The sequence below is a fragment of the Brachycentrus maculatus genome, unplaced genomic scaffold (genome assembly GCF_059751285.1).
Source record: "Brachycentrus maculatus isolate JH-2025_06_01 unplaced genomic scaffold, ASM5975128v1 h1tg000588l, whole genome shotgun sequence".
Classification (NCBI taxonomy): Eukaryota; Metazoa; Arthropoda; class Insecta; order Trichoptera; family Brachycentridae; genus Brachycentrus; species Brachycentrus maculatus.
This window is the reverse complement of record NW_028281328.1, coordinates 322,871-336,829: the sequence shown is the minus strand read 5'-3', so window position 1 is coordinate 336,829 and position 13,959 is coordinate 322,871. Positions and strand designations below refer to the sequence as shown.

At 30.3% G+C, this 13,959-nt stretch overlaps 1 protein-coding gene across 1 annotated transcript in view; it reads right to left on the bottom strand.

Moving 5' to 3' along the window:
- The window catches only part of LOC148301261 (protein turtle homolog B-like), a 96,561-nt gene that overhangs the window by 49,068 nt on the left and 33,534 nt on the right, over nt 1-13,959 (bottom strand). Inside the window, exons 3-5 of the mRNA XM_088273536.1 lie at nt 12,844-12,951; nt 11,052-11,137; nt 5,618-5,728 (exon numbers count right to left, since the gene is read on the bottom strand). Coding sequence (XP_088129662.1) covers nt 5,618-5,728; nt 11,052-11,137; nt 12,844-12,951 — 305 coding nt within the window. The remainder of the gene's footprint in view (nt 1-5,617; nt 5,729-11,051; nt 11,138-12,843; nt 12,952-13,959) is intronic.

Here is a 13,959-nt window from a genome sequence, read left to right as displayed (position 1 = left end):
AGCTTAATATTGCCCTGGAAAAATCCCAAAGGATTTTAAACATGGAAGTATAATATATTGACTTGGTAAAAATGACTAACAGCATTGATGTTTATTTTCTTGCCAAGCAAAAGTGACTTAAATGGCCCTCCTGAACATTTTACCTTTTGTTAGTTGGTCACTTTCTCCTGTACGACTACGATATGTTGAAAAATAATATCAAATCTTTTCGCTTTTCAGCGTAAATATTATTTATTACATTGTATACGAAACTTAAAAGAAAAAATGACATAATCTGGGAGGCTTATTTAAAAATAATAAGGCTTAGAAAACTCATTACTACCCTGTTTCTCCCGTAAGAATTTATGTGAGTACATGATAATAAGGAAGAGAATGAAAGGTGGAGGAAACATAAGGTTAAGGAAGGGATGACTGAAATGTGGAATAGATTTTATTTTGTTTTATATTAAATTTTATATAAATTTGAAAGTAAAATCTCAATAATATGCTCGCTGTTTGAATGATACTCGTTGAAATATAAATTGGCATGTATTTATGGATTGTTTTCTTAACTTGAGAAAACATCTATCATTTTTATATGAAATAAGATGGAAATTTTTAAAAGCTTATTTTCATATCACTAATAGATGTCTCTAGTGAAGTTCTATTAATTACAGAATATTGTTTCAAAATTGGTTCATATATATATTTAGAACTTCCAATAATTTGAGTAGGGTGGTTACCAATGATGGGTAGAATTGGTAAATGTTACACATGTGTAAAGTGATCAGTTAAACCAGACTATGACGGTCGTCAACCCCGTAAATGCCCAGACTTCCATATTCTTCTTCATCTTTGATGAGATGTCAAAAAAAAAAAATATGAAAATAACTCCTATAATTGGAGATAATCCAGATTTTGTAAACAAGTATTTGGACACACTCAAAATGTTGGAATTTTGAGCATCCCAGAGTATTTGGTTTGATTGCTTTATACTCTAATTAATATAACGGTTCACCAGTTTTTCCATTATTAAACACCCATATTGCATTATTTTTTTAAACATATACAAATATATAAAATGGTATTCAATTCCTTAAACATATGGGTAAGTAATCAATAAATTTGGATATATATCTGTCCGCCTCCGTAGTGTAATGGTCAGCACGCTCGGCTACCGTTCTGGAGGTCCCGGGTTCGATTCCTAAGGGGGGTAAAATAAATATAAGTGATTTTTCACTGTCATATTTATTCAATATTACCCTGGACTGGTTGTACCTGAAGCGGAGGGCTGATCACCTTTCCTTCATGTGTAAACGATCAAGATAACACTTCGTTTATATGACGCAGTGCCTTATGCACCATTGGGGTGCGGATAAGGGTTTTATTATATATATATATATATATATAAAAATATATAAATATATATTTATATATATATATATATTTATATATGTATATATATATATATATACATATATATATATATATATATATATATATATATATATATATATATATATATATATATATATATATATATATATATATATATATATATATATATATATATATATATATATATATATATATATATATATATATATATATATATATATATATATATATATATATATATATATATATATATATATATATATATATATATATATATATATATATATATATATATATATATATATATATATATATATATATATATATATATATATATATATATATATATATATATATATATACATATATATATAATTGCATCACACGAGTATTTATAAGGTAAAATTTTGACCAAACGAACATTCACAATTTCATCAATGTAGATTAAATTAAATTCAATCAACTCAGGTAGCAGTTTTAATTTTCCAATCAGTATTTAAACTTGAAATATAATAATAGTACAGGCGTGGTATAGGCGGGGTCCATATTCCATTATCAGGCATTGAAAAAGTGTTTAATTACGTTTAATTTAATATTTCATCACCTGAGGATAAAATTGAAAAATATAATTTTAAAGAGTTATGGAGGCAACCGGTTTTGAAACAGAGGCGTGACTAAGATTATAGGGTATCCTAAAATAAAAATAACAAGGAACATCCGTTCTGCAGGACCTACTCCACATACAGGTTTTCCTCTACAAATGATACGTTTAACAAATAATTATTATTTTTAACGTCATAAAAAAGATGAAGAAGAATATGGAAGCCTGAGCATTTACGGGGCTTACGACCGTCACGGTCACAGTAATAATTGGAGATATATCAGATTTGTGCACAACTATTTAGACACACTCAAAATGTTGTAAATCAAATTCGACTTTTTACAAAACAAATTGTACGTTGCATTGTATTAAAAAAAGTTAGAATTAAAAAAATATATATTCATATTCTTCTTCAAACCCTTATCTCAACTCGATGGTGCACAGGGTACTGCATCATATAAACGCAATATTATCTTGATAGTTAACACATGATAGAAGGGTGATCCCTCTGCTTTGGGTAATATTGAATAAATATTAGAGCGAATTAATCTCGTATATTTATTTAACCCCCCCCCTAGGAATCGAACCGGATATATATATGTATATATATGTATATATTTATATATAAATATATATATATATATATATAAATATATATATATATATATATATATATATATATATATATATATATATATATATATATATATATATATATATATATATATATATATATATATATATATATATATATATATATATATATATATATATATATATATATATATATATATATATATATATATATATATATATATATATATATATATATATATGTATATATATATATATATATATATATATATATATATATATATATATATATATATATATATATATATATATATATATATATATATATATATATATATATATATATATATATATATATATATATATATATATATATATATATATATATATATATATATATATATATATATATATATATATATATATATATATATATATATATATATATATATATATATATATATATATATAAACATTCCAAATTTATTGATAACCTACCTTAAAGTATTTTGCATTTCACAATATAATATAATTACAAATACAAAAAAATATTAATCTAAAAAAAATCCAACAAAGGCATGGCCTGTGTGTGAGTATACATCATATTTAAGGTTTTGGTAAAAGGCACTGGCAAGAATACAATAGAAATCAGAAATAAAATTAGATTAAAATTGCTTATATAAACTACAAATATTTGATTTTAACAGAAAACAAAAAATCCAAAAGATGAAAATGAAAAAAAATAGCAAATATGTACTATATGAGTTATACGTTTAAAAGAAAAAGGAACACAGATCTGTTTTTTCAATAAATAATCTAAGCAAAATTTGAAATGTAAAATAAAGAAATAAATTCCGAAATATCGTGACAAGATTTTGAAAATTCAAATTATCAGGTGATAAATCAAAACACCATTAATTTATTTCATGGTATGGAGAACCCATAAATAATGCATGGTAAAAGAACCATTGCAATGCCTTAATACCTTCATGGTATTCCAGCCGCGTATGTTAAACGGATGCATTTTACATATGTACATACTACACTCGATCGCTAAAATTGGCTGCGCATATGCGAACTCGTATTTATAAATAATTTATTATTCGCTTGGGGCGTCGGCGTTCGGAAGTCAAGACACACAATCTACTAAGTGATCGCATTTTTAAAGGTTCATGACTTCTTTGTAATTTATTTAGCTTGTGAATGGACCGCGAGACAATTGCGAAAGGTTTTTAATTAATATTCTCAATAATATTAATATTTAAAGCATTTACTTTGTGGTTAGTCATTTTTACTCATTTATTTTTTTACAAAAATGTTAATAATATTAGTATATAACCACTCACCGAGATTTTTAATGCCTACCGGTTTCGAGACGTACCCGTCTCTTCGTCAGGACAATCTTTAACTTGTCGTCATTCACCCATTCCTTTATTTCGTCCTTGTTCCAATGTTTAAATGGTTTACACAAAATGACCAAATTGGCGTTGATGATAAGGCGCCCCTTGCATTTGATATAGAAGGCATTGAAATGAAACATTGAAGGGGAAGGTACTTAAATTGCTTAATTAAAAGCGACAAGTCATTAAGTGGTATGCTTTAAGTAACTTCATTAGTTTTAAGTAACTCACATTACGGAGAAATAATGTTGTCGAGAATCAGACTCTCTGAAGAGCCTTCGTAAAAAAATAAACACTTTAAATTATAGTTAATCTTTTAACGTGCCGCCATTTAAAAACGTTTCGGAATATGTTGAGAATTATAATTTTGTGTAATGCTTACTTAAAAACCCCTTTATTATGTTTAATTATTTTTTCTAGGGATGGAAAGATTGAAAACGATATGGAAAGGAGAGTAAATGCTGAGAATAATGTAAATTATGCACTGAATTCAGTTAAAGCAAATAAAAGCTTAATAGAGTTAGCTTAACTGACAGTGCGTGATGGAATGCTATTTTATTTTTCTTTTTACAATTTTAAAAATATTTTAAAACAAAAAAAAAATATTTTGCAAGGACCCACCAAGCTAAATTGTGTGTCTTGTCGGTGGAGTTCTTTTTGAATACTTTTTATATTGTTTTTAACCATTTTAACCTAATATACATACAAAACAGAGAGAAAAATTAAGAATATATACATTTTACAATTATCATAAAATTAACTCTTGATCATTTACCCATTCCTTTATTTTGCCTTTGCTCCATATTTTATTTTGACCTCTAACATCCGTCGGCAACAAATTAAAAATGTTCGGAACGATATATTGCAGTGTTCGACTGCCATATTTATTGTTTATTCTTGGGACTATCAAACCTTTATTTTGGGTGAAAATTGTATTATTGCTTTAAAATTAAAAAGTGACATATTCCAGATATCGATATGGTCCGCAAAATCATAGCCGAGGTTTTGCATTCGGTGTATAGGAGTATTGAAACCAGACACGGTCTCTCGTGTTTTTGGCTGGGTCGTAATTTTTTTAAATTTGCAATAAAAAGGGATTAAATATTATTTTTAATTATTTATAAATTAATCAGATAAATAGTTTTCTCCTAAAACCAATTTTATTAATTTTATTAATTTTAGTACACAAAGCAATTATTAATTATAATGCATATAAAAAATATTGTATAGAAAATTTAAAAAAAGGTAAAGCCGTACAGTTCAGCCGCTCGACTCTACCATACTTTGACTCCATATATACATATCGTAGTCGTACAGGAGAAAATGACCAACTACCAAAACTCTCAGAGTAAAATGCTCAGAAGGGCCATTTAAGTCACTTTGCTCGTCAAAAAAATAAACACCGATGCAGTTAGTCATTTTTAACAAGTCAATATATTATACTTCCAAGTTTAAAATTTGGGATTTTTTCAGGGCAATATTAAGCTAGTAAGATATCAAATAGTCAATGATCACGGTTTTGTACAACAATGCACTTGGTCACTTTCTCCTGTATGACTACGATATATAGAAGGTAAAATAAACGTGCTATTACTGGTATGTTCTAAATGGAAGTTATCACACATCCTAAGGGTAGACTTCTTACCTCCAAACGGTAGACAAGTAAGATGGACAAGCTCTCCTTCTTTGTAAGGTCTTGTTTTCGTCTCCACAGGTTGATGCAGGTCATCCAACACTTCGATGCGAATAGGAGGAACTGAAAAAATCAAAGGAATACAGATAAGTTTAAAATTTGAAAATAACACACTTAGAAGTTGTTCGGAGAAGGTAGAGGTGTGACGCAGTTGGAAGAAAGGCGACTATAGCTTCGATCGGCTACAACAACTGCAATGGGCAAAGTGATCTTACCAGCTCGCAACCAGAGCACTAAATTTGGCGTGCGTGCCTTTGCTGTTGCGGGGCGATGGCGTGGAATGCTCTTCCACCAATGGTAAGAAATAGTGAGAGTGAGATGATATTTAGAAAAAACTAAAAACACATTTGTTCGACACAAATGTGTTTTGTAGTTTTTTTGTCTTCTTTCTCTTTTTTCGGACTATGTCCTGTCATTCTCCGGTCCGCTCTTGGGAGGTGGAAGACCAGCTATCCCTCCATCGTTTAGGTGGTCTTCGTGAGGGGCTGATTCCGCTTATGCTGCTGTCCGCTGCTATCCTCACCACTCGATCCGAACTCGCTCTTCCCACATGATTTCTCCAGAAACGTCTTCTTTCTCTTCCCTCAACATCTTCAACATCGCAGATTTTTCTTATTTCACGATGCGAGCATTCAGGCAGTCAGTACAGCGAGCCGAGCGCTCCATCCATAGTCTCGGATACTCGCTGATGCTCGCCGCGAGCGAAGTTACGACGTTACGTTACGACGAAATGCTCCGGTCAGTTTCTACCATAAAACTTCATCATAATTGAAATTTTTGGTGTTGGATGCTAGATGCAAGGGCAGATTTTTTTTATATCGGGTTCATATCTGGTAGCTTTTATAGAATACAAGCAAAACTATCGTCTGTAAATCTCAACATTAAAAAAATCTAAAATCACTTTTATTTTTTTCTCTTCATTCGCATGCCATAGGTTCGCCATCCCCGCCCTATATTGTTCGAGACCCCATGCCTGCTCGGACAGCGCGTTAACCACTGCATTGTGACAACGTCCGATGTATGTGGGGCAGTCCAAAGGATTCGGTACTTACAGTGAATTCTATAGCGTAGAAGCCTACACCATCAAGATTCAATTTATTATTGATGGCGGTGACGAACGCTAAAAACCCATTGAAACTCTGAATATTATTTCTAAGCCAAGTATTTGTTAATTTAGCAACTTTATTTTTTTACTAAATTTTACAAAATGATTTTTATGTGCCCAAATACTTTATAACAAATTTGGATTATTTCCAATAATAGGAGTTATTTTTTACCAGGTTATGACGGTCGTAAGCCCCGTAAACGCCCATACTTTCATTTTCTTCTCCATCTGTGTCGAGATGTAAAAAATAATATTTTGAAACATTTAACGATTTCAAGTTATGAAAATAAAAAAGGGAAAATTCCTTTAATATTATATTTAAGATTACAGAAAAATATGGAGTAAGTTATATGCAGAAATTTACCACAGAAGCTCTAAAGCTTAGCAATAAACCAAATAAGGATCCTAACCAGGACCTTGACAAGACACTGCAGACTGAGGAAACACATGACCAAAATTGGACTACATGACTCCCCAGTATGCAGATTTTGTATGGAGGATAACGAAACACCGATCCACATTCTCTATAATTGTGACGCACTCGCTCGCACGAAGTCACATCTTTGGAGGGCCTCTACTGGACTCCGAGAAGGTGAAGCTCCTACCATTAAGACAGGTCGTGAGTTACATGACTCATGTAGGTCTTGAGAGTGAGCTGTGATACAGAAGGAGGTCACAATAGACCTAATATGGTCGCAGTGACATAAGGGATGCAGGATCCCTTGACCTCACAAAAAATAGCTCTTTATTTATTTATGTTTATTTATTATTCATTTATTTAATTATTTCAATTAATATATACATTACAAATACATTAAAATAAAATATATGCAAGAACTATTGCTAAAGGTGTAGAAGAATCCCGTTTCGGAAAACTCTTTCAGACACATGGAACAGATCAATATCCAATGAGATATTGTTAAACATTGCGGTAGCTCTTCCTACAGGCATAACCATCGGCTGGTTGGTCCTTTATATAGGAATGTCAAACAATCTATGCCGACGCTGTCTTAGGTAACATTCGGGAACATACAGACCAATGCTCCAGATAATTTCAGGATTATCGATCATACCGCGCAATAATCGATAAAAATGCGTAATCAAATACTCTTTTAATACTAAAGTTATCGATTAAAATTCATAGTATACATGGGGGATTTCAATACCCCTGTTTGAGCCGGATAGGTTAAGGAGGTTTAAGATTTGGAACAAATACACACATACATTTTTATTTTAACAGATTTCACCATTCTGAGTTACGAGTCTAAACCAAGTTTTGTGAGAGTTACACCCATAAAACGATAGTAAACTCTAGCGAGAGAGAAGTATGGGGTTTACGGCCGTGATATAGGCTGTATATTCAGTGTACGGACCCATAGGTGAATTCTTTATATTTATCACTATTTTATGGTATGCAAAGTGTCGCTAGAACCCATGATAACAGTGTTTTAGAGGAAGAAGGCTTAATCCCTGGACTGTTCTAGAGAAAACCCCATAACTCCAATGGTAGTTGAACCACATATACATTATTCTTCCTTTATCTGCATCTAATGTCCTTGTAGCATATCGTTCCTAACATATTTTTTATTGATTTTTTTACAAAATACATAATTAAATAATACAAAATAGTTGGTAAATATACAAAACATTTTAAATATAACGTTTCTACCTCTCTAATAAAGTAGATACTTTTGTTTAGAGAGGGAGTTCGTTTTACAATTTTTTTTTATAAACAAAGAAAATTAAAAATACTTTTTTTTCCTTAGTATGGAGTCTTTGCAGGGGTGAGATTTATTTGTTTTTTTAAATTTAGTTTTAAAGGTTTGATAATTTTGTATAGATTTTGAGTCCTAAACAATTTAACATCCTAAAACCAACCAAAAAAAAATAAAAAAAATATCTTTATAGCTTTGTCAACTTTTGTTTTATTTTATCAGTTACCGGGTTTTGAAATTACCGATACTATAACGATGAAACCCGGTTACTGGTCAAATAAAATATTGGTAGAAAAAAATACAAAATTATTTTTTTCTTTATAAACAGGCCCAGGTCCTAGGTATCATTAAATAAATATTTGAGTGTAAAATCAATCATTTTTATTTTCACTCCCTCCCTTGGGAATCGAACCCGGGACCTCCAGTGTGGTAGCTTAACACGCTTACCATTACGCTTCCATCATCAGAAAAGAAAAAAAATTATTTATATATATATATATATATATATATATATATATATATATATATATATATATATATATATATATATATATATATATATATATATATATATATATATATATATATATATATATATATATATATATATATATATATATATATATATACATATATATATATATATATATATATATATATATATATAAGCTTGCTCCGCAGGAAAACCGCATTCGATGTACGATTGTTTTCTCTACATTTCATTATGCCTACTTCTCATATATATATATATATATATATATATATATATATATATATATATATATATATATATATATATATATATATATATATATATATATATATATATATATATATATATATATATATATATATATATATATATATATATATATATATATATATATATATATATATATATATATATATATATATATATATATATATATTGGGTTGATGCAAAAGTTTTGACCGTTTTTTTACATATATTTTTTTTAATTTTTTTTTCTTGTGTATTATTTATTTAATAAATTATATAATTTCCATCAGTTCTTATAACCTTCTCCCATCTTTCTATCAACTTATTAATACCAGTAGTATAAAATTCCGTGGATTTTGATGCGAAAAATGAAGTAAGGGATGTTTTTACCTGCTCTATTGAATAATTTTTTTCATCATTTAAATTTTTTTGCAGTGATCGGAATAAATCAAATTCAGAAAGAGCAAGATCTGGAGAATACAGTAAATGCTTGATAACATCCCAATTTAACTCATTTAGCTTGTGTTGGGTCATCATAGCCACATGTGGTCGCGCGTTGTCGTGATGAAACACTGCCCCTTTTCTGTTTACCAATTCTGGTCTATCCTTTTGAAGGACCATGTTCAATTTGGATAAATGCTGACAATATCGTTCTGCTGTACTTGTCTTATCGTGTTCCAAGAGTTCAAATTACACAATACCCTTATTATTCCACCAAACACAAAGTATAACTTTTTTTTATGGATTTCGGCCTTCGAAGTTGTTAATGGGGCTTGTCCAGGTATAGTCCAATGTCTTTTTCTTGTCACGTTGTTGTACACGACCCATTTCTCATCTCCCGTCACCAAACGATGCAAAAAAGGTTCATGTTTTTGTCTCGCACTCAAAGCAACGCGCGTTGAAACACGATCCAATAAATTGGCAGCCGACAATTGATGAGGTATCCAAACGTCGTACCGCGAAACCATTTCCATACGCTTCAAATGTCTTAATGCGATTGTTTGGTTGACTCCCATCATTGACACAATCTCTCTGATGGTTAGACGTGGATTGGTGTCAATTATGACTTTTAATTCGTCTTCATCAGACTTCAATGGCCGCCCGGTACGTGGTTTATCAATGAGTGAAAAATCTCCAGATCGGAATTTTGCAAACCATCTTCGTACCTGTCAAACTTTGATGACATCTGCTCCGTACACTTCACAAATGTTTTTGGTTGCCACACTCGCGGTATTGTCTTTACGGAATTCATAAAGTAAACAATGACGTAAATGCACTTTATCGAACGACATTTCGAAAAAATACAAGGGGTTATTACTGAACTCTGGCCAGGCCAAAACTGAATAGAAAGTAGAGGGAAAGCATCCTTTATACAATGGAATCATAAAAAAAGAAGATACTATTCATAATTCATGGAAAATTTTTTTTTTACTTGGGATCATAAAAAACGGTCATTACTTTTGCATCAACCCAATATATATATATATATATATATATATATATATATATATATATATATATATATATATATATATATATATATATATATATATATATATATATATATATATATATATATATATTAAGATAAATTATATTACCAACAAACATAAATAATAAATAATAAGTGTAAGTCCCTCTTCAACCACAAGACCTTGGTCTCTTTATTGGAGAGAACTACGTTATTAATTTTATGATTTTAAAAGTAGAAAGTCTAGAAAACAAATTAAAATTATTTAAAAAACTTTTGAAACCATAAATAATAATAAATATTAAAAAAGTAATAAAAATTGTTGAAATAAATGCATATTTTTTTGTAATGCTTACCAATGACTTTCAGAAATATTCTCGTATTTCTGGTCGGTTTCTTATGAAAATCAACTCTGCATCTGTATACTCCAGCATCTTCGGCCCTGGAAATGATTAATGTATTAAATTCATAATAAAATGAACGAATGATCAACGAATCATGTTTCACATATTCAAAGATTCCTCTGATCACATCCATCAAGGGTTTATATATTTTTCAAACGAATGTAGGCATAAAAATCTCGGTGAGTGGTTATACAATAATATTTCAAATATATTTTTTTTAAATATTAAAGTAAAAATAACTTATCGTAAAGATAAAGCTTTAAATATTAATAATATTAAGAATAAAATAATCCACATTTCGCTCACTCCTTTCAACAACGTCATATACCAAAAATCAGTGCATGTTTTCGGAATGCCCTGAAAATGTAGTAAATCCCAGCAAAAGCGGCATATTTTTAACTAATTATTTACGCGCTACAGGGCAGAGAGTTTTGTTTTTGCATTTTTAAGAAAAGGTATTGTTTAATTATTTTTTTAATAAACTCAATATTGTTCAAGTAGAGGAAAATATTTAGGTTTTACCTAAAAAGATCTGTTGCACAGTGAAAAGTTCAATAAGTGGCTTGATATGTATTTTTAATACATTTTATTAAATTTTTAAATTAAAAAAAACGATCTCCTGAAAAATCAAGTTTTTTTTATGTATGAATGATGTTGTTGAAAGGTGTGAGCGATTTGTGAACAGGTATTTGGACACACTCAAAATATTGTAAATCAATAATTTTATGAAGGCTAGGTTCAAAGGTGTAGGATGCAATTACTAGACGAATTAACGGAGATGGATTGGAATTGAACATGTTGATTGCCTTGTTAGTATGGAATGGTCAGCTGGGAGACGAGTCGTCAATGGGTTAGTTAAGGTTAGGTCGATTTACGTGAGTACAGATCGGATATTGTGGGTTGGGTCATTGGTAGCCAAACTCGTAAGTCAACAGAGCCAAATATCACGGTGCAACGATTGAAGTTTTGAAAGCCAAATTTTTCAAATTTTAAACTAAAAAGATAGGTTCATTGTTTATTTTAACGAATTCAAATTTAATTTTTATTTATTGATTTCGCGGTTTATTGGTACAAGTCATTACTTTGTATTTTAAATATTAAAATCAAAAACTGATTTTTAGGGTCTACTACGTCTACACTGTATATAATCTTGACTCGATTGTACCTGATCATGCAAAGTGTGGTTGTCAATCCTGGGCATAATGGTGAATGTTACACGTGTGTAAAAGGATCACTTAAACCACTCTTATATGGATCGTAAGCCCTGTAATATCCAGACTTACATACATATCGTTGGTATACTGGCAAAAAACGTTAACTCTAAAATCCCTGTTTGAATAAACCCAGTTATTTAAAGCTTTTAGCAATAATAAAATATCCGCCTTTAATATTGAAGTTGAATTTACTTTTAAAACCACATATATATATTTGACATTTCAAATTATTTTGCTAGTTTATTGAACGTTAAAAAATTGATAATATGCATCATTAAGTGAAAATGGCTTATTTTGGAGTTGACATTTATTTCCAGTACACCCACGATTTACCCTTCGTCCATGTTGAGATGCCAAATATATATATATATATATATATATATATATATATATATATATATATATATATATATATATATATATATATATATATATATATATATATATATATATATATATATATATATATATATATATATATATATATATATATATATATATATATATATATATATATATGTATATATTACCTTAAGGTTGTGAAGACCAGGGTATTGGGTGGAGAGAAATGGGCTCTTCCACCCAACATAGGCGCAGACCAGTGACTAGCGTGCTTCAATGGAGGTCGATTGTCCCACCTGAAAAAAACAAGTAAAAAATAAGTTTAGTATCAACAACAGTACAAATACAAAACATTTTCATTGATTTATTCGGCAATCACTTTGTGGTATTAAATATCCTTTTTAATTTAAGTTTTACTTGGTAAACACCACTTTTTCATAAAATCCATTATGACACGTATTTAGCGACAAGACTTGAAGAATCCGTCGTGCACAGACACTGGCCAGAGTCAAACCATACAAGTGCAACTCCCGACTAATGGACTTGTTGGTGCGTCTAGCTGTCCATGGGATTCAGAGCATTTGTGTCAAACAGCAAATTTCAAATGAGTCAATTTTTCTCCTTTCTGCTACTTTTATGGTCCATGTTTCAGCAGCATAGGGTAAAATGGAATGGACCAAACTCCTGACAAGCTTTAGCTCTTGTCGCTGTTACTCACACCCCGGTCTTTTCAGATTTTGTCTAGCTTAGTCATGGCACGTTTGGCAATGGCGATAAGACGCTGATCTCTCCTTCGCAAATTCCTTAATTGCTTTTTAAGATCAAATAATATTAATGAAAAGGAGAAAAAATCACACTTTCGAAATGGGGTGTTGGAGGCGCATGCTCCGAATCCCATGGACAGCTAGACACACCAACGAGTCCATTCGCCAGGAACAAGGCTTGGATGGCTTGACTCTGGCCAATGTCTGTACCGGACGGATTCTTTAGTTCTTTAAACACATTGATGATAACATGGAACCACTGATTGTGATCGGTAGCCTGAAGGAGAAAAGAGAGATAGGAAGATCCCCACACGATAGACCGATAAAGTTAAGGCGGCAGCAGGCACCTCGGTGGTTGGAGCGCTACGTGCAACGCAGTCAAGGGATAGCTGGAGAAGAGTCATTGCTTCCACAAGGGACACAACCCTCAGTGATGAGGAATAACACGGAGAATAAGACTTTCTATTACCAAAAGATAGTCTATGACGTACCTACCCAATTTGATAAGCTGTATTCCATAAACTGTGACTGCATTATAGA